Here is a 27641-nt window from a genome sequence, read left to right on the forward strand (position 1 = left end):
TTTATTGTTTTGTGTACTTCTTTTATTCTTATTTAAGTATTAAATGCATGAAATAATAAACGACCTTTTGGTATATCTTCTTTTTGTAGGTCATTAGAGCAAAGAAGTGACGTCGACTTGGCCATGCCCACCACTGACTTATACACATTTTTGTTACAAAAGAAGAATATATTGAAAAGGATTGATAAGTCTATTTCCAATTCTATGATTCTATGTTTGTAAAACATTTATCAACATCTTTTTACTTGATAACGAAGTTATATGTTGTTGTGTGAAGAGGTTTGTATACCATTTATAGTTGTTATCAATCTGATCCTGCATATATATTAAGTCTATGTTGTATGCTGCAGAGAAGTTAGAACTTCTAAAAGGCAGTGAAAGTTGGAATGTTGTGGGTAGGAAGACAGATGAGGAGCCAGACTTGCAAGAATGCAACATGCAATTTCCGGCTGACAGCCCCTTTTAAAGGAAAACTGTCAGCCTTTAACCAATAACTTCAAAATATGTCCCACACTTGCGTGTCAGAAGGAAAAGCCCCTGCTCATGCCTGTGTGGACATAACACCCCTTCCCCCTCCCTCAGGGAAACTTCGTACACCACGAACATAATCATCAGAATACAATGGTCTACAGCGGCTTCGCATCAACAGGCGGCTCTCCTGTATTTCTGTCAGGCCCTCACATGTCAACCACATTCTCTTTTTTTTTTTTATTGCAAAAGTTTTACAATTACATTTTCACCCCTTTCCCCCCCCCCAACCCACCCCAAACTTCCCAACCTCCCTAACCCTCCCTAGCCCTCCCCTCCCCCCGGACTTCCACACAATATACTCATGTCAAGTAAAAAAAACCCCTTTGTATAAAACTTGAACCCTTCCCTCCCCCGTATAATTTTTCATCTTCATTACATTGAAATATTACTATCTTGACATATCATTTTCAAATGAAAGCTATTTGATACTTCCTAGTTTGATATTTGTTCTGAACATAATCTATCCACTTTTTCCATTCCCATTCATAAGTCTCTTGTGAACAATCTTTTAAGTATGCTGAAATCTTCGCCATCTCTGCAAAACTGGCCATCTTCAAAGTCCATTCCTCGATAGTGGGCAAAGCTTCATTCTTCCAGTATTTACCTATCAACAATCTTGCTGCTGTTATCATATACAATATCAATTTTGTTTCACCCAATGTAAAACCCTTAACTATACCCAATAAAAACAGTTGTGGAGAAAATTGAATTTTTTTCTTCAAAACATTCTGCATGACCCACCAAATTTTTATCCAAAAAGCCTTAACTTTCCTACAAGTCCACCAAACATGATAATATGTAACATCTAAACAATCACATCTCCAACATTTTGGCTGAACATTAGGGTACATACACGACAATTTTTTGGGGTCTAAATGCCATCTATAAAACATTTTATAGAAATTTTCCCTCAAATTCTGCGACTGTGTAAATTTAACGTTGTGAACCCAAATTTTTTCCCATGTTTCCAGCATCACTGGTTCTTCAAAATTTTGTGCCCATTTAATCATACAGTCTTTAACTAATTCAGTTTCTGAATCCCTTTCTAACAAAACATTATAAAGCCTTTTAATATGCATTAGACCTTTCTCTTTTATGTGTCTAACCAATTCTTCCTCATGCAACATAATACCAGTTTTTTGGTCCTCTTTCCATCTCAATTGTAATTGATTATATTGTAACCAAGTTAAGTTAATCCCTTCATCCAACAGTGTCTGTAATGTCTTCAACTGCCATCTGCCCGCATCTGTAAAAAGAACCTCTTTGTTTAAACCCCCCCCGAGTGACATTATATTTGTATTCCACATAATATGACCAAGATCCAGCCATAGCGGTATTTTATAATCCCATTTGAATCGGTGCTTCTTCCAAACTCTCATCAAAGAGTCTCTGAGTATATGGCTTTTAAATACTTTATCCACTTTGTTGTCATAAAATAAGTAAGCATGCCATCCAAATTCAAGATCAAAACTTTCAATATTCAGTATTCCAATCTTTTTCCTTCCAAACCAATCACTTGCTAAGGTCAAAGCTGCTGCTTCATAATATAACTGTAGGTTTGGAAGTTTAAGACCTCCCCTTTCTGGAACATCTTGCATAATTTTCAATTTCACTCTCAGTTTTTTCTCGTTCCAGACAAACTTATTCACTCCAGTTTGCCAGACTTTCAATTGTTTATCACTTTTAAGCACCGGAATCATTTGAAACAGAAAAAGAAATCTTGGCAAAATGTTCATCTTAACTGCTGCTATTCTTCCAAGTAGAGACAGCTGCAGTTTTTTCCAAATCTCCATATCTTTCTGCACCTCTCGCCACAACACCTCATAATTATTTTGAAACAATTTCATGTTTGATTCTGCAACCTGAACTCCTAGATATTTTACCTTTGGTACAATCTCAAAACCTGCCCTCCTTTCAAGCTCGTGTTTACGATCTTGTGTCATATTTTTAACTATCATCTTAGTTTTTTTCTGATTCAGTCTAAATCCTGAAACTTTACCATAGTCTTGTATAATGTCTTTCATCTGGATTATTGATTCCATTGGCTGTGGGATAGGTAACGTTAGGGTAACGACCAGATCATCTGCAAATGCCTTTATTCTGTAATCCTCTTGCCTTATCATTATACCTTTCAAGACATTAGAATCCCGTATTGTATTTAACAAGACTTCTAGTGTTAAAATAAATAACAATGGGGACAGCAGACATCCCTGTCTTGTTCCTTTTTCAATTTTAAACTCTGTTGTCAAACTTCCATTAATAATAATCTGTGCCTTTTGCTCTTGGTAAATTGCTGAGATCGCCTGTATAAATTGATCCCCAAAGTCCATCTTTTTTAAAGTCTTTAGTAGAAAATTCCAGTCCACTCTATCAAAGGCCTTCTCTGCATCCAGGAAGACCAGCACTGCAGGGATCTGTTTATTCTTCTCAAGATATTCCAATAAATCTATTACTTGCCTTACATTGTCCTTCATGTATCTACCCTCGATAAATCCCGCTTGATCATCATGAATCACCTTTTGAATTACTGGCATCAACCTGTTGGCTAGTACTTTTGCATAAATTTTATAATCAGTATTCAGAAGAGATATTGGTCTATAATTCTCTGGTTTTTTTGGACCTGCCTGCTCTTTTGGTATCAGAGAAATATAAGCTGTTGTCCATGATGGGGGTATTTTACCCCCTTGTTGAATATTACAAAATAGATCTCTAAGTTGTTCCACCATTTCTGCTTGCAAATTTTTATAATACACTGCAGTCAAACCATCCGTTCCAGGAGCTTTAGCTGTTTTTAATTGTTTAATTGCTACTATTATATCCTCCTCTGTTATAGGATAATTCATTCTTTCCTTTTGTTGGTCGGTAATTTTTGTAACTTTTTTATTATCTAAGTATTTTTCTATAAGTCCATTCTGCACATCATCTTTAGCATATAGTTTAGTATAATAATCCACAAAAGCTTCTTTAATTAATTTTTGTTGAAAGATTTCTTTCCCTCCAATATCAATACTATCAATAGTCCGTGTACTCTGCTTTTTCCTTAATGTGTAGGCCAACCATCTGCCCGGTTTATTGGCATTACAAAATGTATTATGCTTCACATATTGTAAATTTGTTGCAACTTGTTCCGCCATAAGCATTTGAAATTGGTCTTTCAAAAGTTTTATAACACCACATATTCTTTCATCTGTTGGGTTTTTAATAAGTAGCTGTTCTTTGTTCTTTATTTCTACTTCCAATTCAGATCTTTTCTTTTGTCGAATCAATCTATGTTTAGAGTTCATATAAATAAGCACCCCTCTCATATAAGCTTTGCTCGCATCCCACACAATTTCAATTGGGGTACCTTTATTCAAATTTATTTCAAAAAATTATTTCAAGTGCTTTTTAAGTTCTATTATATTTTTTTCATATCTGAACAAGTTTTCATTTATTCTCCAAGAACGTCTCTCAATCTTGCCCATCTCGATTTCTATCCATACGGGGCTATGGTCGGTCAAGGTTCTTGGGAAAATCTTTGTTCTTTTTGTCTTAACAAGTAGGTCATCTGACAACAAAATGAAGTCAATCCTAGAGAAGGATCTATGTCTGTCGGAAAAAAAAGTATAATCCAATTCTTTTGGGTCATGTATTCTCCAAATATCTTTTAATTCCAAGTCTTCTTTCATATAAAAAAAAGTCTGTGGTAATCTAATCCTAGATTTCGCCAAACTCTTTTTATCTAATTTAGAATCAATTACTCCATTCCAATCTCCCATAATTAGAATAGATCTATAGTCCCATTGCAGTATTTTAGTATGTAACATTTTATAAAAATGGTCCTGTTGTTGATTGGGAGCATAAATTCCAATCAAAAGAATTTGGCCATTTACTGTAAGCAATTCAATTGCTATAAACCTACCATCTTCATCTGCTTCTATAATTTTAGCTGTTAATCTTTTGTTTACATAAATAACCACACCATTCTTTTTTTGCAAAGTTGAAGATATAAAATGTGTTCCTAATTTAGAATTTATCAAATATTTTTGATCTTGAGTTGTAATATGCATTTCTTGTAAACAAATTATATCATTATTAAATTGTCTCAAGTATGCAAATAACTTCTTCCTTTTCTGTACTGAATTCAACCCATTCACATTCCAAGATAAACACTTAATGGTCATCTTTATCTTTCTGAAGCAGCGAGCAGAATAACCGAATATCTTCCGGAATCTTTGGTCTTGCTCCCCCCATGGCCTCAGTCTCTTGTGTAGTACTCTTAGCTCCCTTTTTATATTGTCTTTCCTGTTGTTGCTTTTCTTTAAGTTGCTTAGATTTTGCACGAGTTATGCGCTGATCCTTAACTTCAACCATCCGAACCGGGTCCAAGATTGGAGAAGATTCCAACAGGGGCTCTTCCAAAAAACCTCCTTCAGCACCCTGCATTTCCTCTAACTCCACCTGCTTAGACTGTTGTTGCGGTTCTTGCTGGAGTTGCTTCTTATCACTCTCCTTAATCTCCAGGACTGTAGATGTACGTGGAGATGGTGTTCTTTCTTTAAAAATAGTAGTGTAGAAATGCTCCGCCTTCTTCACAGTATTCAAACGATGTCTTTCTCCCTTGTCCTTCAAAATTATGCCAGTTGGGGCATCCCACCGAAATGGTATCTCTTGTTTTTGCAATTCTTTTACTAGAAAGCCAAAATCTTTTCTGGCTTTCAGCATTTTAGGTGGTAGTTCTTTGTAAACTCCAATTTGTGCGCCCCCCACTTGCACAGAAGTAAGAAAGGATTTTTGCAAGATATCACTTCTTATTGCTCTGTCCGTAAAATATATGACCACATCTCTAGGCAATTGTCTTTGTCTGGCCACCCAGGAATTCACTCTGTAAATTTTGTCTATTTTGTAAAAAACCACATCAGGATTAATTTTTAAAATCACTGCCAGAGCCTCAGCACAAGTCTGTCTCAAATCCTGTCTGTCATCCTCTCTAATTCCTCGAAGCCTTATGGCAAATTCCATTGCCCTGAATTGCATCATAACAATTTCGTTCTCAACTCTCTGCATTTTATCATCAACATCAGAAATTTTATAGTCATTGTCTTTCATCTTAACATTGACTTCTGATTTAAATTCTTCCACTTTGGAGTCCACTTTAATAATAAATTCTGCAAGGCCAGACGCCACATCTGATATTTTTTTAGTCACCTTGCCATAATCCTGTTTCACCATATCTTTGATTTCATTAATTTCCTGCATAATTTCCTGTTGAGATTTTTGAAGTTTAACATCTATTTCCTGTTGAGATTTTTGAAATTTATCATCCAAAGCCTGAGAAATAAATTCTTTTAAATTTTCAAAGTCAAAATCTTTTTTCTGAGTCTGTATCTGTTGAGCAGGGGGAAGCTGCGTTTCATGTTTGTGTGTGGGGGATCCCCCCCCTGCTGCCTTTCCTTCCTGCTTCTTTGAGGCCATCCTGCCACATAAACTAGATTTTCTGAAAAGGGAAATCCCTTTTCCTTTTCCACCTCCACAGAGACTTCTAAAAAAATCCCCCAGGTTTAATCAAATAGAAACTGGAGTAAAGCGAATTCAGATTTTTAAAAAAGAGTTTTTTTCCCCCCCTCTTCTCTTGTTTCTCTTTATTACAAGCGAAGCAACTTTGTAGCAACTTTGTAGCAAAGCGAGATAACTTCACAAATCCACTCTCGCTGGCTCGTTAACTCTAGTGCTGGGCGCCATATTTTTTCAAATCACTTTCACTCGCTCGTATTTTCTCTTAAATTAAAAAGTCAACAAAGTGCTAATACTTGCGATTTCCGAGTTTCAGGGTTCAAATTAATATTTCCACTGCTTGTTGAGGTTGGTTTCATTCACTTTAAATGTTTGCTGCTGCCGGCTTGTTCTGCTGAAGGCAGAATTGTCCCACGCCGTCCGGAGTCTAAGCAGGTTGGGAGGGAGCCGCGCCTGTTTCCTCCCCAGAAGCAATTCCCTGGGGGCTTACAGGGGCTCAACCTGTGCCCTGCTATCTCTCCTCCTTCAATCCGCTGGATTTCGGAGTTTTCGAGCCGCTTCTCGATCGCGAGGCGGCTCTACAGGCGGCGGGGCTGGCGGTCCTTAAAAGGGCACCGTCGTCGCCGAAGGCAAGCAAACCGAATGTCAACCACATTCTCAACGATTCTTCAACTACATCAGATGGCTTACAAATACTCTTTGTGGACCCCCGAGCATATCCCTTAATTGAAGATGGAAAAAAGCAAGATAGATTCCATGGCAATGGACCCTCAATAACAGGTGTTTCATTCTGCACTGGCCTCAGCCCTTCACATAACCTTTCACTGTGTTGTCGTCCGTCTCACTCTTCTGGATTCCCACCCTGGTTTACTTCTTCCAGCTCCCTAATGGCTGTTCCCCTTGCTCAGCTCCGAAGCTGATCGATATGTTGGTGCCACAGGCACCCATCCTCAAGCTCCACCCGGTATGAACGGGGACCCATAACTTCTGTAATCTGTGCTGGCACCCATATGGGTTGACCGGTATAATTCTGGGCGTATACTAGATCACCTTGCTCAAAGGTTCTGACTGTACTTTCCCAGTCTGTGAGGTTTCTGTCGAATAATCGGGGTGTATTCTGTCTAAATTTGTTCTCAGCTGGCAACCCATAAATAATTTGGCTGGGCTTTTTCTGGTGGCTACACAGGGAGTGACATGTCGGTTAAATGAATACTTATCAAGTTTCTGATAGACCCCTGCACCCATTCGAGTCAACGCCTCTTTCGTCATTTGCACCATTCGCTCCACCTGTCCGTTACTCGCGGGGTGAAATGGTGTGACAAGGGCATGACTTATTCCTCGGTTTACTAGGAATACCTCGAATGCCGTTGATGTAAATTGTGGCCCATTGTCCAAGACCAACACATCCGGCAACCCATGTGTTGCAAACATTTTGTTTAATACTCTAATAACAGCGTCTGTCGTGGTTGACCTCATTATGGCCACCTCCAGCCATTTGGAATATGCATCAACAACAATTAGGAAGGACAACCCCTTTATTAGGCCCAGTTCTATGCCAGGTCAATCTATAAATCAATAACTATATACTGCTAAAAACTCTGTCCAACACATCATCCTTGGGGACAGGACCTGCAGTGTTTGCCAGTCCCCTGCAATTAGTCCCAACAGTGGCTTATGATCTGTCACTAACTCAAATCTCCTTCCATAAATATATTCATGAAATGTCTTAATTCCAGCAACCACAGCCAACGGTTCTTTATCAAGTTGGCTGTAGTTCATCTCGGCAGATGATAGTGTCCTGGAAAAGAACGCTATTGGAATCTCACAATTGTCTGGAAGGCAATGACTCTAAACTCCCCCAACTCCAAATGGGAATGTATCACATGTCAGGACTAATGACAGACGTTCATTAAACTGAACTAAGATGCTATCCAAGGATATTAATTTTTTCACCCCCACAAATGCAGCTGCTTCTCTGCACCCCCATACCCATGGCACCTTTTCCCCCAATAGTCAATGTAGTGGTTCAGCGACAGATGCCTTTTGTTGCAAAAACACACTATAGAAATTGAGGAGCCCTAAAAAGGCCTGGAGTTCCATCTTATGCTTTGGTATTGGCACAGCCTGTATTGCTTGTACTTTTTCCTTGATGCAGTGCAATCTGGACACATCGACCAGGTATCCCAGGAACTCAACTTGATTTACTGCTACTTTACACTTTTCTTCCTTTACCTTTAGTCCAGCCTCTTGAAATCTTTGTAGCACTAGTCGTAATCGTTCAAATAATTCAGTTTTATTGGTAGTGGAGATGAGAACATCATCGAAATAGGGCACAACCCCAGGGATGCCATATAACAAATGTTCTATCAGGCTTTGAAATAACCCTGGGGCCATACTCACCCAAAACTGTAGGCAGTGGCAACAGAACGCCCCCCGATGCATTATGATAGTTTGGGCTTCGGCTGTGATGTCATCTACAGGGAGCTGCTGATATGCTTGGGCAAGTTCTAACTTTGTGAAGATCTTAAACACCCCCCCCCCAAGAGAATGTAATAAGTGCTGCACCACTGGTAACAGATAAGCATTATGTTGAAGAGCCCTATTCAACGTACATTTATAATCAGCACAAATTCAGACTGACCCGTTTGGTTTCACTGGCATCACAATAGGGGTCTCCCTTTGGGTGGTCCACCGGTTCCAGTACGCCTTGCTGAATCAATTTATCTAGTTGTTCGTCAACCTTGGGTTTTAGTGCAAATGGCACCCGCCTCGGTTTCATTCTTATTGGTGTCATCTTGGGATTCAAACTGAAGGATATTGGGGTACCCCTATATTCTCCCAACTTTCCGTCAAACACATCGGTGAACTCTTTACTCAACTCTCCGATGGCTTGTCCCCAGATTTTATGAACCCCGGTAATCTCTAACCCCAAAACTGTAAACCAATCCAGTCCCAGGAAGTTAGGCAGTGCACCTTCGACAACAATCAATTTGAGTGGCCCAGAGAAGTCTTTATATTCTACGTGGAATGTTCCACTACCCTTAATGGGAATGTTATTTCCTTGATAATCTCTCAAACGAATACGACTACTCATAAGCTTCTGCTCGGCTCCATGTGGCACCGATTTCTGTAGAGTCTGCCAGGATACAATTGTTGTTGCCAACTCCATATCCACTTCCATCCGGCAGGGAGATCCCGCAATAAGGACAGTAATGTAAATTTTACTACTTCCTGGAATCCTGGTTTGATTGCTCACCCTCTCTGAACGATAGGCGTCCGTGTTATTAGTAAAACACTTGTCCTCTGGGGTTCTTAGCCTCAATGGGCCATGCTTCTCCCCACCATTATGAATTGAAGTCTGCCCAGTTGGGGGGGCAGGCAACACGGCACAGCAAACTTGTGCTATGTGACCCTTCTTCCCACACTGTCTACAAATGGTGTTTTTATGGTGACACATAGCTCTCGGATGGTTTCCACTGCACCCAATACATGAGGAGGAAAACTTCCAATCCTCTGTCAATCTGCAATCCTTGCTGCCACCCTCAACCGATGGACATTATCATGAATATCTCACTCATCTTCAGCATCCTCCCATAATTCTACTTCTCCCCAATGGATGGTTTCCTCCCTTCTAGCTGCCAGCAACTGCCCAACTTCTGTATCTCTTCCATCGATCTATTCAATGATTCAGTGGCTTGCGCCTCCTCTACTGCTGTCTGTAGTGTTAATGTTGGTTTTGCTAATAAACTTATCTGTAACTGAACATCCCGAACCCCACAGACCAATCTGTCTCAAAGGGCTTCATCTGGGTTGCTAAATTCACAATAGATAGCTGCTTTACTGAGGGCCACCATATAACAACTGATAGACTCACCCTCCACCTGGTCCCTATGATAAAAAGCATGTCTTCCAGCAATGCAAGATGGTCGAGGAGCATAATGTTCCCTCAATTTGCTTAATAATATGTCCCAAGGAACTGTCTGCAGGGGTTGGGGCGCAATGAGGGCCCTTGCCATCTCAAACACTTCTTTTCCACAAATGCTCAAAAAAAGTGCTCGTTTACGATTGTCTGTGATATTTGCATAGTCATTAGCTTCCAATATACAGTCAAAAAGGATTAAATAAGAATCTCACATCTGTGTTTCAGGATCAAATGGAGCAAACTGTGGTGAGTTAGCCATTATCTTTCCAAAAAAACAGTCGCCACTCACACGTGCCTCTTTTATCTCTACGTTGGCTCAGGGCCCAGCAATCCCACCTTCGTTGCCAATGGAATGTTGTGGGTAGGAACACAGACAAGGAGCCAGACTTCCAGCAGCAATGTTTATTTTAGATAAGGACTCAGTAAAACCAGCATGTAATTTCTAGCTGACAGCCCCTTTTAAAGGAAAATTGTCAGCCTTTAACCAATAACTTTAAAATATGTCCCGCACTTGCGTGGCAGAAGGAAAAGCATCTGCTCATGCCTGCGCGGACATAACAAAAGTAGTAATTTTCGAAGTAATCATAATGGTCATATGCTTCTAAATAGCAATAGCACTTAGACTTATATACTGTTTCACAGTGCTTTACAGCCCTCTCTAAGCAGTTTACAGAGTCAGCATATTAACCCCAACAATCTGGGTCCTCATTTTTTTTTTTATTGAAAAAGTTTTCAAATACAAATTTTTCCCCCCATTTTTCTCCCCCCCTCCTCCCTAACCCCCCCTCACCACCCATCCCCCCCTGAGACTTCTTCACAACAAAAACCTAATTCATAACAGATTATATAATATTTTACCATCCCCTTACTCCCTCCTCTAAATACTGACCCTTACTTACTAATAATATTATTAATATTATTACTTCCCCCTTTTACCATACATTTCAAAAAAAACATTCATCTATAACATTGTATGAAAACTTCTAATTTAACATAATATTATTATAACTCCCAATTTAGTAATAATCTGCCCTTTTTCTCCTCCCCCATACTTTTATCTGTATATTATTACAACATTTCAAAACAACCTTCCACTTTAAAACTATATAATAAATCCTACTTTAACATTTAATCTTTTGTGTATATTTATATAACATTTCAAAGCAGCCTTCCCCATAAATCCTAATTTGACATTTATTCAACTCTATCCATTTTCTCCACTCCCCTAAATATATCACTTAAACATCCCTTTTCTTAAACTAAACAATCAGTAAACTAACCTATCTCCACCCACTTTCCTACAAAATTGCCATGCACAATCTTTAAACCACTGCCCACCCTGCTAAAAAAAAATATATTCCGTTATATAAAAAAAATCAATAACTTTAAATTTATAATCCATATAATATCTTCTTTGATATCTTTCCACTGGATTGTTGAATCCATCATCCATATTGGGGTAACATAGCTTCCTGGTGCAACAGTTTGTTCAAAATCCTCCATCATCATCTGCCCCCATCAGTAATGAATATCCTCATATGTATATAAAAGAAAAAAAAAACAACCACCCGAGTGACATTATAATTATATTCCATATAGTTGTAATTGTGGCTTTCATCAGGATTATTAATTCCCATCATCATATTGGGTAACAACCAGATCTTCTGCATGCCCCAGCACAGCTCTCTTGCCTTATAGCTCGAAATGAATATAATATATTTATCAATAAAAAAAAGAAATCCAAAGTAGATAATTCCAATTCAACTATTTAAGGCTCTTTTCACATCCTAAAATTACGGCATTGCAGAGATATGTCACTCTCCTCAGGATAATATTAACCAATACTTTGCCTCAACTATCTTTTCATATATTCATTCATTTTTTAAAAAAATAACTGGCTTCACTGTTGCTTAATTTAGTTTTTATTTTTGTGAGGCCTATTTCTTTTTTTTTTCTTTTTGTGGGTTTGAACTCCATCCTGGTTTCCTTTCTACAAGTTGTATATCAACTGATCGGTTTTCATTCTGCTTTATAACTTGATCTTGTTGGTTTTGTTTTTGTGTCTCATATTTCTTTTTTGCTCCATACTTGTCTGTGACTTGATGAGTCATCATGTTAGATTCCGATGCCCCTTCTCTCATATTTGTAGATAATCCAGCTGAGGTGTCTAAAGAATCAAAAGGCAATTTGTCCACCACAGCCTCTGTAATTCGATGTTTTCCCTTTATTTCCAACTCCTTCTGCTTATCCTGTATTGTGCCTAAAGATGTTAAGTTCATTTTCAAAAATTTTTGATAAAATTCTTGCGCTTTTTCAACAGTATTTAGTTGGTATCTTTCTCCTTGATATCTCAGTATTATACCAACTGGGGCATCCCACCTGAATAGGATATTTCTTTTTTTAAGCTCAGTCACCAGAAAACCAAATTTCTTCCTTTCCAATAACATCTTGGGCGGGAGCTCTTTGTAAATCCAAATCTTTCTTCCAAACAATTGCAAAGTAGAGTTGAAGGAATTTTTCACAATATTATTTCTAATTTCTGTATCTGTAAAATAAATCACCACATCTCTAGGCAATTGCCTTTGCTTTGCAATCCAGGAGTTTATTCTATAAACTCTATCGATCCTACAAAATACTTCCTCAGGTTGGACCTTTAAGATCCCAGCCAGAATTTCAGAAGATATTTTCCTTAAATCAACTCTGTTATTTTCCTGCAATCCTCTCAGTCTAATCGCATATTCAGTAAAATTATATTGCATCATTAAAACTTCTCTTTCAATCCGTTGTTGCATGTTTTCTGCATTACCAGTCTTTTGATCAGCCTCCATTTTAAATTTTTCTTCTGAGCTATTGTCTTGAGTGTTTGTCAAATCATTTTCAATTTTTTGTATTCTATTGTCCAAATTGTCTTCAATTTCTTCCACTTTAGACTCTAATAAGTTAGTATTTGCATCCAACTTGATCATAAATTCTGAAAAGCCATTAGCCATTTTTATAATCTTTCGGTCCAGAGTATCAAACTTTAATTGCACTAATTCTTTAATTTCCTGCTTAAATTTTTCAAAGTTCTGATTCACAATCTCATCCCTTCTTACAATCTCCTCCAAAAGAAATTCAATTATATTAAAATCAGTTTTCTGAGACTGGAGCTTTAAAACTTGTTCACGTAGTTTATTAATGGGGGAATCCCCCCCCACAGCTTGTTTGTCCGGCTTTACAAGCTTTAATGCCATATTTCCACACAGACAGACTATTTTCTTAAAAAAAAAAGAGAGGCAAAGAAGAAAAAAAGGACTTCTTTCCAACCAAGATCAATATCAGATCTCCAGGAAGAGAAAAACACAAAAATAGAACTTTATCTTAAGTGTAGCCAAAAGTATTTATTCCACTAGTTTGTATCTTAATGGAAAACGGAAGGACTCTCCCTTTCAGCCCCTTCTCAAGCCTCGGCAGTCGCCATTTTTAAAAATTCTTTTTTCCTTTCCCCTTTCCTTCTTCAATAACTGTTGTAAAATGAATAAAATACTAGCGATTCAGGGTCACAGGTCCAGCTCATATCCTTTTTAATTGTTCTGTTAATTTTTGTAGGCTTGTTCTTGTCGCCTAGCTCTGCATAAGCAGAGGTCTCCCAAAGCCCGGAGCGGCGGCAGGGGAAATAGGGAGCTTCGTCTGCTTCGTCCCCAAAAGTAAAAAAAAAAACTTTTGGGGCTATGCAGAGAGCTCTACCTGCCCCCGCCGGCTCTATCTCCATTTCCACATGGAAATGGAGTTTTTTCGAGCTGCCTTTCAGCTGTAAAGGCGGCTCTTTACAGGCAATGGGGCGGCGATAAGAAGCAAACCAGAATGGCAATCTGGGTCCTCATTTTACCGACCTCAGAGGGATGGAAGGCTGAATCAACCTTGAGCCTGGTGAGATTCGAAGTACCAAACTTCAGACAGCCGGCAATCAGCAGAAGTAGCTTGCAATACTGCATTCTAACCACTGAGCCACCAAATAATCATTGTGTACATTTTCATCAGATAGATTTTCTTAAATAATGTTATAACTTTTAAAAATGTCAATGTTTTATCAATAGTATTGTGCTTTTGAATAAAATAACATCCATTAGCAGCTACAAGCTCACAAAGGAGCAAGAGGAAAAGACCCCCAGTAACATCAACCAACTTTCTTTGCAAAGAGAAGTCTTTTAATTTATCATCGGTAAGCAATGTGCTAAGCAGGTCAGCAGGCTAATAAGTGTCTGCGCAAAAATGTTTTCATGAAAAGCTTATACTTAGTTGGGTTCAGTGAGGAAATCTTTTTTTTCTCTACACTGAAGCCCGTGACCTTCACAAGAAAATACTTCACTATAAACCAGCTGCTATGATAAGAACATGAAGTCTCCAAAGACAATGGCAGTGGTTTCTGAGAAAGCAAACTTTTACTGAGCAAAAAATAAACTAAGCCCATCATTATTCCTTCTCTTTGGAAGACCTCAGTCTTTAAATTGCTTATTCAACGCTGCAAAATAGCAACATTGCCTCCATTAGCTGACTTCCTCCAACAGTTTAATCAAAGCAGATTTTAGCATTTAAAACTAAAGAACATTGAATTCCTGTTTTCAGTTCTTTGAAAACTGCTATAAAACATGCCAAATAAAATGTAAGTCGACTGGAATTTAGCTGCATTCCTAAATAGTCATATATTGAACTACATTATAAATGCAGGGGTTTTTAATGACAATAGTTCACATGTATGTAGTTTATAGGACAGGAAAGCATGGGGGAACATTGTCCATAGGGTCACAATGGGTCGGACACGACTTCGCAACTAACAACAACAACAATGTAGTTTATATTAAAATGACTGAAAGACTCTGTTCCAGTGACTCAGGAGAGGTGGAGACTGTGGGTCACATACTCCTTCGATGTTTCTTTCACAGAGAGATTCGGAAAAAACATATTTTCCAATAATTGCTAGGTATCCTGTTCGTTCCAACACTGCTTATCTCCAGTGGCTGTAAGGATGAACAGTCAGAAATAACAACACAGGTGGCTAGATTTTGCGCAGCAGCCCTGGGGATTTATTGGAAACACATGTCAAACCCACCATAGCTGTTTTATACAACAAATATGACAAATCCTTTGCATTGCTTATTCCTTTTCCTTTTCGTAATAAACTGAGTACGAGCCACACAGTTTATGGATTGTGATTTTAGTATAGTTAGACCAGGTATAATTGACAGACTGGATTTTATCATAGATTTTATCTGTTATTATTTTATCCTATAATTTCTAATTGTATATTTATTGAGTGTTTTTATTTGTTTGGTCTCTGGTCTATGACTGTAATAAAAAAAAGTTGTATTAAAATGTGTATATTAATTCTACTACTTATGCCTTAATTCTTCCCCCCCCCCTTAATATTCTTAGTGTTGTGCCATGAAATAAGGTTTTATTCATTTTTAAGATTAAATTTGGAGGCTAAAACTTTTTTCTTGTATCCCCCTGCCTGGTCACATTTTATAAAATAAAGGAAGGTTACAGGAATAAATCTAGTTTATGAATTACACTAATATAGGATGAGGGGGAGAGGAAGGGAAACATGAAGACACAAGCATACAATATGTTTGGATAAAAAATTAAAAATCTTCTGGTCCTAGTCACATATAGTTTGTGTAATGTTTTATTTAGTTGTGGGAGCTCCATCACTGGAGGTTTTTAAAAAGAGATTGAACAGCCATTTGCCTAGAATGATATAAGGTCTCTTGCTTGAGCAGGGGATTGGATTAGAACAGGGGTCCTCAAATTTTTTGAACAGAGGGCCACTTCAGGGTCCCTCAGACTATTGGGGGACCAGACTGGTAGGTGGGTGTGGCTGGGCCCCCATGTGACTGGGTGGGCATGGCTAGGTGGCCATGTGACTGGGTGGGCGTGGCTGGGTGGGCGTGGCCAATTTAGCAGTCCATTTTGCCAATTTAGCAGTCCATTAAATAATACACACAAATGAAACTTTAATTTGTTTTCCTCCTGGGAGTGTTTTATTTGCTTTTGTTTGTTTTCTTTTTACTAGATCATTTTTTAAATTGTTTACGAGTCTAGTGGTCCACTTCAGAAAACTCAGTTTTGCAGCAATTCTTCTCAGCCCCAAGGAGGTTATGCTCAACATTCATCCATCTCTCTCTCTCCCTCTCCCTCTCCCTTCCTTCTCCCCTAAAAGAGCAAATAGGGGTGGGGAAGACAAACCTTGCTGAATCCCATTCCATTCCATTCCATTTGCTCTCTCCCTCCCATCTCTCCGTCAGGAAAGAGACAGCTCCTACAAGAGCAAATGGGAGTGAGGAAGAGAAATTTTGCTGCATTCCATTCCATTCCATTCGCTCTCTTCCTCCCACCTCTCTGTCAGGAAAGAGACGGCTCCTACAAGAGCAAATGGGAGTGAGGAAGAGAAACTTAGCTCCATTCCATTCCATTCGCTCTCTCCCTCCCATCTCTCTGTCAGGAAAGAAACGTCTCCTACAAGAGCAAATGGGGGTGGGAAAAAGAAACCTTGCTCCATTCCATTCCATTCCATTCCATTCCATTCCATTCCATTCCATTCCATTCCATTCAGTGGTGGGATTCAATTTTTTTAACAACTGTTTCTGTGGGCATGGCTTAGTGGGATGTGTGGCTTGGTGGTCATGTGACTGGGCAGTCATGGCTAGCTGATCATGTGACCGGGTGGGCGTGGCTATGTGCATAGGGACTACTCAGAGGGCTGAAAAAAGTCATTTCTGGACCGGTCCTCACACTTATGACCATCCTCACATTTATGCCCATTGCAGCATTCTTAACAACCATGTCACTCATTTCACAACTAGTTCTCTTCACCACGGTGACAAGATAGGGCGCAAAACGTAAAATGTGAGGACAGTCGTAGGTGTGAGGACTGGTCAAAAGTGCAAGGACCGGTCAAAAATAACTTTTTCAGCCCTCTGAGTAGTCCATATGCACATAGGGACTACCCAGAGGGCTGAAAAAAGTGATTTCTGACAGGTCCTTGCACTTTTAATCGGTCATCATTTATGCCAATTGCAGCACTTAATTAAATTAATTAAATAAAAATGACCTACTGGAGCAGTCCGAGGTGGGCATTTGGGCTGGCTGCAGGGCAAGGTGATACAACCGGGGTAGGTAGGCTGCTGCTGCCCGGGGTGGGAGGTGGGCGCAGGCCTACAGGGCTGGCTGCAGGGTGAAGCGATTTGATGGGGTAGGTCAAGGGTCTGCAACTTTAAACACTCAACCTTAAATACATGTAAACATTTAAACACAATCTTAAACCTGGGTGGGCATTGCCAACTCCATATCACTTACTCCAGTGGTGGGATTCAGCCAGTTCGCACCACTTCGGGAGAACCAGTTGTTAACTTTCTGAGCAGCTTGGCAAACTGGCTGTTGGAAGAAATCATTAGGGCAGAGAACCGGTTGTTAAATTATTTGAATCCCACCACTGACTTACTCCCACCCATGTTTTGTGGCTCCCACTATTTTCTTTTAAACAGGTATCTCTGTGTGTCTCTTTCATCTCTCTCATCTCTTTCTTTCTCCCCCCTCTCTTTCTCTCTTTCACCTCTGTTTCTCCCCCCCTCTTTCTCTCCTTCATCTCTCTTTCTCTCCATCTCTCTTTCTCCTCTCCCGCCTGGGCGGTAGTGGTGGCAGGGCACCTACCGCACCATCGGGTCACGATGGGTGGGTGTGGCCAACTTTTTTTTTTTAAATTTAAAAGCATTTTTTCTACAACCTTAAGAGGTTGCAGGAAAAAAATGCTTTTAGAAGCCTCTGACGATCAGGCAACTCAGCTGGGATTGCCAGAAGCTTTTAAAGGCATTTTTTTCCTACAACCTCTTTGGCTGAAAAGCCAGCCATGCGAGGAGTGGGTGGGAGTGGTGGGGCGGGGGGCAGGGGGGGGGTAGGGCAGGGCAGGGGGTGGGGCTGCTTGAGCCAGATACATTGTGTCAGCGGGCCGTACCTGGCCTGCGGGCTGTAGTTTGAGGACCCCTGGATTAGAAGTTCTCCAATTCTGTTACTCTGTATTCTGTATAATGGGTCTCAGACCACCTGTCATTATAAAACAGATACTGATTTAGGTAGTCAGTAAACGTACATGTATTGGTAGCCCTGGATATTTTAATGCACAACGAATAACTTTAATCCTTGATCCCCCCCACCTCAACTATTTATTTTAAAAACATATAAAATGCTTTCATTTTAAGTTTATAAACTTGTATACAACATAACAGTAATAGAACAATGTAATACCCCATAATAAAATCCAAGTATAAAACACAAAGTTGTACAAGTCATTGCCAAAGCCAAAAAAAATAAAATATAACTAGAAAGAGATTATATAACAAAAGTTGTCTACTAAAATTCTATCAAATGAGAAAAGTTCAGCTGTATAAAATGAACTGTGAAAGTGAGTATTAATAGTAATTTTATTCATTATTAATAAGACCAAGTGTCAAATACTTTCTACTAGAAATGACCAGTCCAGGCCAAAAGCTCACTTGCCTTAAGTAGTCCAAAGCAAGGTAAACAGCAATATTTAATATTTCATAAGATATTGTGATAAAAGCAAAAAGGTCCATATTACCTCTGTTCAGCTGTAAAAATATGGGTAAAATACAGGGTACTGAGTTCATAGATCACACCTCACCCACCCACCCCTTCACCTTAAAATAGTCAACTTTACTGATGGACAATCTTCCACGCATGCAAATATGGGTATTAAGGCATCATCAGAATTAAAATTTGCTCATACAAAATGAGCCAATTTTGTTTAACTTTATTTTTATTTATTACTGAATACATGAGACAGGAATGTTATTCAGATTTTAGCCATTACATCTTTAATCCTCCAAAGCCATACTGAAATATTTAAGACGTGCTATGTTCCTTCTTGCTTCAAACACTCTACTATCATCCAAATGCCGAAGAAGCCCACCATCAAGGAACTGAATGACTACAGACCAGTTGCTCTAACATCTGTAGTCATGAAAACCTTTGAAAGGCTAGTGTTGTCCCATTTGAAAACCAACACGGATCCACTGTTAGACCCCTTGCAATTTGCATACCGAGCAAATAGATCAACAGATGATGCTGTTAATATGGCTCTGCGCTACATCCTACAACATCTTGAATCTCCAAAGACCTACACAAGGGTCCTCTTTATATACTTTAGTTCAGCATTCAATACCATCATTCCAGATACACTTCTAACTAAGCTAAACCAGCTACAGGTACCTGAACACACTTGTAAGTGGATCATAAGCTTCCTAACAAACAGGAAGCAACAGGTGAAGCTAAGCAGAATCGCATCAGATACCTGTACAATTAGCACAGCCCCACCCCCCAAGACTTCTCTTTTCTCTGTATATCAATGACTGCATCTCTAACGACCCATCTGTTAAACTACTGAAGTTTAACACAACAGTAATCGGTCTCATTCGAGACAATGATGAATCCACATACAGACGGGAGGTTGAACAACTAGCCTCATGGTGTGACTGGAACAACCTGGAACTGAACACACTCAAAACCGTAGAAATGATGGTAGACTTTAGAAGAAACCCTTCCATACTTCCACCTCTCACAATACTAGACAACACAGTATCAACAGTAGAGAGCTTCAAATTTCTAGGTTTTACCATATCGCAAGATCTAAAATGGACAGCTAACATCAAAAACGTCATCAAAAAAGCACAACAAAGAATGTTCTTTCTGGGCCAACTCAGAAAGCTCAAACTGCCCAAGGAGCTGCTGATCCAGTTCTACAGAGGAATTATTGAGTCTGTCATCTGCACTTCTATAATTGTCTGGTTTGGCTCTGCAACCCAACAAGATAGACACAGACTTCAGAGGATAATTAGAACTGCAGAAAAAACAATTGCTACCAACCTGCCTTCCATTGAGGACCTGTATACTGCACAAGTCAAAAAGAGGGCTGTGAAAATATTTACAGACCCCTCGCATCCTGGACATAAACAGTTTCAACTCCTACCCTCAAAACGACACTATAGAGCACTGCACACCAGAACAACTATTTATTTTATTTATTTATTTTATTAAATTTCTATACTGCCCTACTCCCGAAGAACTCAGGGCGGTGAACAGCCACAGGATAAAACACATAAATACAAAAATTTAAAATAGAATAAAAATGAATTAAATAATTTGGCTGAACAAATTTAAAATACCCCATAATTTAAAAACAAATTAAAATTTACATTTAAAAAGGGGAGAAGATTTAGGCCAGGCCAACTTGATGAAATAAAAAAGTCTTAAGCGCGCAACAGAAGGTGTGCAGATCCGGGATCCTCTGTATCTCCGGGGGGAGCTCGTTCCAGATCGTAGGTGCCCCCAGAGAAGGCTCTCCCCCTAGGGGCCGCCAGTCGACATAGACACAAGAACAGTTTTTTTCCGAATGCCATCCCTCTGCTAAACAAATAATTCCCTCAACACTGTCAAACTATTTACTAAGTCTGCACTACTATTAATCTTCTCATCATTCCCACCACCCATCTCCTTCCACTTATGACTGTATGACTGTAATTTTGTTGCTTGTACCCTTACGATTTATATTGATATTGTTTCCTGATTGCTTATTTGTACCCTATGACTATCATTAAGTGTTGTACTTTATGATTCTTGATGAATGTATCTTTTCTTTTTATGTACACTGAGAGCATATGCACCAAGACAAATTTCTTGTGTATCCAATCACACTTGGCCAATAAAAAAATTCTATTCTATTCTATTCTATTCTATTCTATTCTATTCTATTCTATTCTATTCTATTCTATTCTATTCTATTCTATTCTATTCTAAGACTATAATTATTGAATCTGATGCACCATGCCTAGTGCTTTGGTGGAATGAGAAATAAAAGACAAAGAACATGGTAGAAGAAAAGTCTTATTAAAAATTTCAAAGGAAGCCTATTCACCCTATGAACTTCAAATCTATTTCAGTTACTCCAAAAACAAAGTATCCCACACATAAATCTTGATTTATTTATAGTAGACTGAATTCTTGCATGTCTGCTGGAAAAAGAAGGGAAAGGAGAGATATATTTAAAAATCCTACTTCTTTTACCAGGTACCTTTTCCCGCCTCTACCAGTATAAATAAATTACATTCATACATTGTATGAAATCAAACCTATTTTTCTACAAATTATTAAACCTATCTTTACTTTATTATTTTTTAAGCCTAGTGACAAAGTTATAAGCACAGAAAAGAACATGATATACAGGCAATGATATATTTCAGCTATGGGAAGGGTGAGAAAAAAGGTGTGGTGACAGATTAACTATTTTGATACAAATTATGAGCAAACCCCCATCAATCAAAGTAGTGAAGCAGCATATACTATTATGCTTCAAAGCATCAGATTAGTTCTTTGAATTCTGAACAGAATATTAAAACAATAATGAAAAATTAATTTTATAGACATTACTTTTCTTTGCCTAAGAATCTTTTGCATTTGTGATCAGAGACAATAGCAATCTATTTCTATTGCTCTCTGTATGTCAACATAATGGATTTGATCACAAATAAGATCTAGGTACTAGTTCTTGCTTTCCAGACACTTTTCTTTTGACTAGTTGGAAATAAAATATTCAAGAATGCATGCTGTTAAAAGACTTTTCTGTTAATCTCCAGCAAAATTATTAGAACTCAGTTCCATAATAATGTATTTCAGATTGTACTTACATTCTTTGTCTTCCTCATACCACAGCATGTAAGCATCAGAAGTCCAAAGCAGATGCCTAATGAAGACTTTCTTTAGAATGCTATATCCAAGGTTCCAGTGCCATTTAAAACAACAAAACAGTGCTGGTTGTTGTAGAATGAAACTGCTACTCCACCAGTCTCAGAATTATAAACAAAAATCTACTTATCTCCTTAGTATTCATTGAATTCAACACCAAAGCAGCTTCCTCTGATACAAATCCAGCATAAGGAAAAACATGATTCTAACTTCGGCTAAGCTGACACTGTAATAGATGCCAGAGCTCTGTTGAGGCCCCAAGATATTTCAAATTCCAGGATCTGCGCAGAATCATTAACACATGCTTCCTTCTAAACAAGTGGGCTTCCCATAATAGGGCAGCTGATGTGTTCTACATATAAGGCTCTGTTTTCAGAATGCCTTGCTTAATGGATTTAAATGGTGTGTAGTAGCTCTCTAGATAGTATTCAAAGCAACTCTGAAGTGCATTCAGCACTGCTATTCCTGTAACTTACGCAACATGTTCTGCAGGACAAATTGTATTTGACTGGAAGATGAGAAGTTTATGCATACATGGACTGAGAGAAAAAACAACAGTCTCACTCTGCTAATAATTATGGGTTTCAAATTATCACTGCCTACTTTGCATTTATTTTGAATTTCATAGATGTGGCCATATATTTTACTGTTCTTTACTGTTTCCTCTGCAGATTTTTTTTTTAAATTTCTATTTCTATTTCAGCTTCCATTACAATCCCCCCAATAGCTGTATTCATACTTAGCAATCATAACAATGTCAGAGCTGGAAGAAATTTCAGATCTAACATTATCATTCATAAATTATTTCTTGTACAAAAAGACCCCCTGAAAAATTAGAAGCAACTTAAGAAAATAAAAATGCAAACTAAAAAGTGCATAATTACAAATACAAACCTATAAACACACACTGAATTTGTGCATGTTGAACATATAGTAACTGCCTCATATTGCTACTTATATATCTGTAACTCTCTTTAGAAAGTATTTTGTACTTGTGAAATGCACTAGAACTCATGTCATCACAGCGGCATCATGTGATGTATCAGGACTTCCCCTCCTTCGCTAAACCGGCCATGGGTGTGGCCAGCATGTAACACATCTGGCCAATGGGCTGGGAGTTTTACAGCCCTGCACTAGAATATTGATATTAAACTGCCACTCCAAATCAACTCAAAATATTTAACAGTACTATGGGCAGAATTTGTGTTGAATAGATTTCAGACATAGGAAATTCCTTTCTTTAACATTGTATCACATAAAAATAAGTATTGGTTTTATAAAACTAAAAGAAATATAGTTTGAAAAATAATTTTCTTGTTTGCATACAAATAGAGAAAGTCCACTTTGCTGGTAACTTTGGGGCTCTATTATCTCTGTAGTTCTGCTTAACATCAACATAAACTACTTAGGCAATTCATTTCTCAGAATTAGGTAAGGTATGAGGTAAATAATACTGATAATAATCATATATACATCTCTGAGCAAATGTTGCTGTCAACATGTAGTTCCAATCTCTGGAGGCTCTGTGTGTCTTGGTAGGGAAGAATACAATCTGCAAGACTGAATGACTGTGACTTCAGCACCACTGTGATCCTGGAACTGGAGATCTTCCATCATTAGCTGCAGGATGGGTTGCAATCCCATCCTGAAAGCTAATGCGCAACCTTGGGATCCATATGGCCTCAGAATTCTTTCTCAACAAGCAGATAGTAGCTTTAAACAGCACCAATTCTACCCATTTCTGGATCAGGAGACTCTATTTATAATCATACATATCTAGTCACCTACTGTTGAATTACTGCAATATGTTGTATGTTGGATTGCCCTTAAAGAGTTTTCAAAAGCTGCAGTTGGTTCAGAATGCAGCACTGTGATGCTGTCCATAGAACTCTGATGATTTTAGACTGGGCAGAAATGAATAGATTAACTCTAAGAATAAAAGATAAAGAGGAATCGGTGTATTTCAAGACATGGGGAAGATTTTATGTATGGTTAGAAAAGAAATATGAATAAAAGATGATAGATAAATGATTTAGATAATAGAAAGTTAAATGAGGGAGAAGACAAAAAAGAAATAGAAACCCAGATGACACCAGAGTAAATGGAAAAGGGGGATGGGAGGGGGGAAAAGAAAGAAGATTATAAGTATAAATGTACAATTATGATGATAAAAGTGACAGATTGGGTAAAATTGAAAAGAAATCAAAAAGAAAGTATATATTATTAGAATATTGGAGTTGCTCTGATACCAAAGAGGGAATATATTCCACAACAAAGGAGAAAGAAAGGAGAGAGGAGTAGAGGTAAGAAGAGGAGAGGGAGAGAGAGGAATGGAAGAAAGGGGAAAGGAGAGGAAGAAAGGACAGGGGACAGGAGTAGGAGAGAAAATGAAAAAGGGGGAAAAGAGGGGAGAAGTAGGAGAAAGGAAGGGGAAGTAGGAAAGAGGAAGGAGAGGAGGAGGAAGAAAGTAGGAGAGGGAGGGAAGGGAAAGAAAGAAAGAGAAGGTTTGTTGTGAAATGAGGGGGGGGAAGGTAGAAGAGCAATCCCGAATGTAATTAAAATGCCTTATTTTTATGCTTTCTTTAAGAAAAATATGTATATGTATGACCAATTATGTATAAAAGAATGTACATTTACATTATGTGTATAAGAAAAAAAATTCTAAAAAAAAAGAACTCTGACAGTTGATGTCAACACAATGGATGACTTTCAGATTAGGAAAGGTCAGTGTATCATAAGAAAATAAGGCCAGTTCTAAGAATAGTTATTTCTAATAGTTTAATATATTACATCATACACCTCAGTTTGTGGGATTAACAATTTATTTCACAAGGTTTTTTATAAGGATTAGGAAGATATTTTCTCAATACAGTATCTGCTAAACTTGAGTTATTTTCTGACAGATTAAACTTCCCTTCTGGAGCACTTACCATTTTTAGACATCTTATACAGTTAATGAAAAGCAAAGAGGATCAATAAGACCTTAAGTAATCTTACAGAGCTACATAGTTCATTGGATAAAATCATGCTTCTATCTTTTCTGGTAAATAGAAAAAAGAGAAGTGAGTAAAAAAAAAAAATAGACAGGAGATTAGAAAAGGAAATATAACTAAATATAGTTTATATCAACACTATTCACATACTTGTCCATAATGTTTTGCAAACAGTCCTTGCTTCCATCATGTCTATATTGATTCATACTATACATTTTATTTTTTTAACATCTCATATCTCTTGTTTCTGAAGATTTCATCAACTTCATCCGCCATCCACTTCAGCAACTTTAAAGGCTTCTTCCTCTGAACATGTACTTTCTTCCTTTGTTTATTTGTTGTAATTCAATGCTCTTTCATTCCATCATTGTGACTACATCACTTCAACCTATTTCTCTTGTACTGTTAATTTTTTAATCCAGTTCCCATTCATTTATTAGCAATTCTTTCTTGACTCTATTTTTCTTCCACATACATTGATTTTTGCATATTCAACCCATTTCCACAGCAATCTTCTAAATGATTTGTTTCCCTGACATACTCAATTGTTGTATACATATAAGAAAATGGGCAGAATCATACAATTACTTTCACTTATTTCTTGAGACATTCTATTAGACCATGAGTGTCAAACTCACCGCGTCACTTTGCCCTCACATTACAACTTTTTTCCCTTTGCGAAACGGGTGGGCGTGGCCTGCACGTGATGCATCCGGGCCACAAGTTTGACATCCCTGTGTTAGACACTTTGGCAACTTCTTAAACCCAAGTGATGATTTTCCAAGCAGTTATTATAGAGTTCTCTTTAGCAAGATTTATTCAGAGATGGCATGTTTTGTATTAATATATCCCAGCTATTTTAAAGTGGAGATTTTCTGATTCTCTCAAGCACGGGGGTGAAACTCGTGGTGTCACATTGCCAGCACGTGATGTTTTGTGATGTTTTTTTCCCTTCGCAGAGCTGGGATAGGCATAGCCTGCTTGTGATGCATATGGGCTATGGGCTGCCAGTTTGACACCCCTGCTCTAAAGAAACAAGTCTTTTTGCTGATAATGGAGAAGTTGCAGCTGGCTGTTGCTTGAATCTCCATTAGTCTGGGAACTAACTGTTATGTTTATTCGTCACAATAGACTAGTATCCATTGCCTTTCTATTAAATGTGCACAGCTTACATTTTTTTGTTCTTTGAACAGTCCACTCAAAGATACAAATTCATTTATTTTTTTCTAATTTTTCACTATAACTTGCAAATATTTGCTTCATTTTCTCATTCAAACACAACAGTCTTGGTCTTTAATATATAAACCTTCAAATCTATGTTCTATCTATATATTTGTCAATAAATATATTTGCACATTGAAACTCTTAACCAACACATTCCACTTAAGCAATCCTTATAAATGTATCCATGAATACATTAAACAACCAAGGGATCAAACACTTATTCCTTGTTCAATATTCACTAAACATTTCATTTATTCTCATACATGCTTTATCAAACTTTTTTTTTTAAATCAACAAACATGCAATCAATCTTTTTTCTTGGATTCAAACATTTCTTCTTTATTTATACATGTTAATTCACTAAATAGCAAAAGTCTGATTTGCACATCTACTATCCAGTATAACAATGCACAATACTTCCCAAAGTTTTCTTCTTTTCTTTTATTCTTTCAATCAGAATTCTGCCTAAGACTTTTCCAGGCATAGTTTCCATAATTCTTTAGGTTTTTGTTTTGTATTAGACAAAAGACCAAACACTCATTTTTTCAGTAAGGACTGTTGGACAGGAACACCACAAAAATGGTTTCCCTATTAACTAACAGATCAAGAATGCTGTGGATTGATCACAGAGATGTAATTACCTTGTCTACTTTGTGGAACAATTCATCTATTCAAGCATCAAAGATTGCTATGTCCAGAATCTGTTTTAAGACCAGATTGAAATTATACTTTTCATCTAGAGATTCCATTTCATTTAAGAAAATCTAAAGTCATCAAGTTTACAATCAAAATGCCACACTTAAAGGAAGATTTTTAGCTGGCCAAAATTATACTTTATTATGAAGCAAAACAATGAAAAGGAAGCCATTTACACATACAGATTAACAGAGTTGAAAGAGACCTTGTAGTCATCTAGTCCAACTACCCCACCCAAGCAGACCCTACACCATTTTTAAAAGATTGCAGTCCAGTCTCTTCTTGAAAGCTTCCAGTGATGAAGCTCCCACAACTTCTGAAGGCAAGCTGTTCCATGTTCTCTTGATCCTGACTGTATCCCTCTGTTAATGCAATTTAAGATTGCATTGGCTTTTTTGACTGCCACCACACACCGTTGGCTCATATTTAATTTGTTGTCCAGTAAGACTCCAAGATCCCTCTCACAGTTACTGCTATTAAGACTGGTTTCACCCAGTCTATATGTGTACTTTTAGTTTTTCTTGCCTAACTGTAAGACTTTACTTTTCTTTACATTGAATTTCATTTTGTTGGATAGGGACCAGTGTTCAAGTCTGTCAAGGTCTATCTGGATCTTGATCCTATCATCTAGGGTGTTAGTTATTCCTGCCAGCTTAGTATCATCCACAAATTTGGTTAGTTCCCCTTCTATTCCCTCATCTAAGTCATTTATGAAGATATTGAAGAGTACTGGGCCTAAGACAGAACCCTATGGTACTCCACTACTTACTTCTCTCCATGTAGACGTGGTACCATTAAGGACTACTTGTTGAGTACCATTTGTCAGCCAGTTATGAATCCATCTGGTGGTGATGCTATCTATCCCACTTTTTCTAGCTTATCAAGAAATAAGTTGTGGTCTACTTTGTCGAATGCCTTTCTGAAGTCTAAGTATATTATGTCCACAATATTTTGCTGGTCAACTAATTTAGTCACTATGTTGAAGAATG

The 27641-nt window shown here is 37.9% G+C and overlaps 1 protein-coding gene across 6 annotated transcripts in view; it reads right to left on the reverse strand.

Moving 5' to 3' along the window:
- DMD (dystrophin) overlaps positions 1-27641 on the reverse strand; it is a 2096968-nt gene that overhangs the window by 1912443 nt on the left and 156884 nt on the right. Inside the window, exon 1 of one of the 6 annotated variants that reach the window (XM_070944201.1) lies at positions 21682-21900. The exons of the other annotated variants lie outside the window; for them this stretch is intronic. Within the exon in view, the coding sequence (XP_070800302.1) occupies positions 21682-21709 (28 nt within the window). The 5' untranslated portion in view covers positions 21710-21900. Of the gene's footprint in view, positions 1-21681; positions 21901-27641 lie in introns of those variants that run through there. 6 annotated transcript variants of the gene reach the window in all.

The sequence above is a fragment of the Pituophis catenifer genome, unplaced genomic scaffold (assembly GCF_029215685.1).
Source record: "Pituophis catenifer annectens isolate HBS135680 unplaced genomic scaffold, rPitCat1.0.hap2 SCAF_4, whole genome shotgun sequence".
Taxonomy (NCBI): Eukaryota; Metazoa; Chordata; class Lepidosauria; order Squamata; family Colubridae; genus Pituophis; species Pituophis catenifer.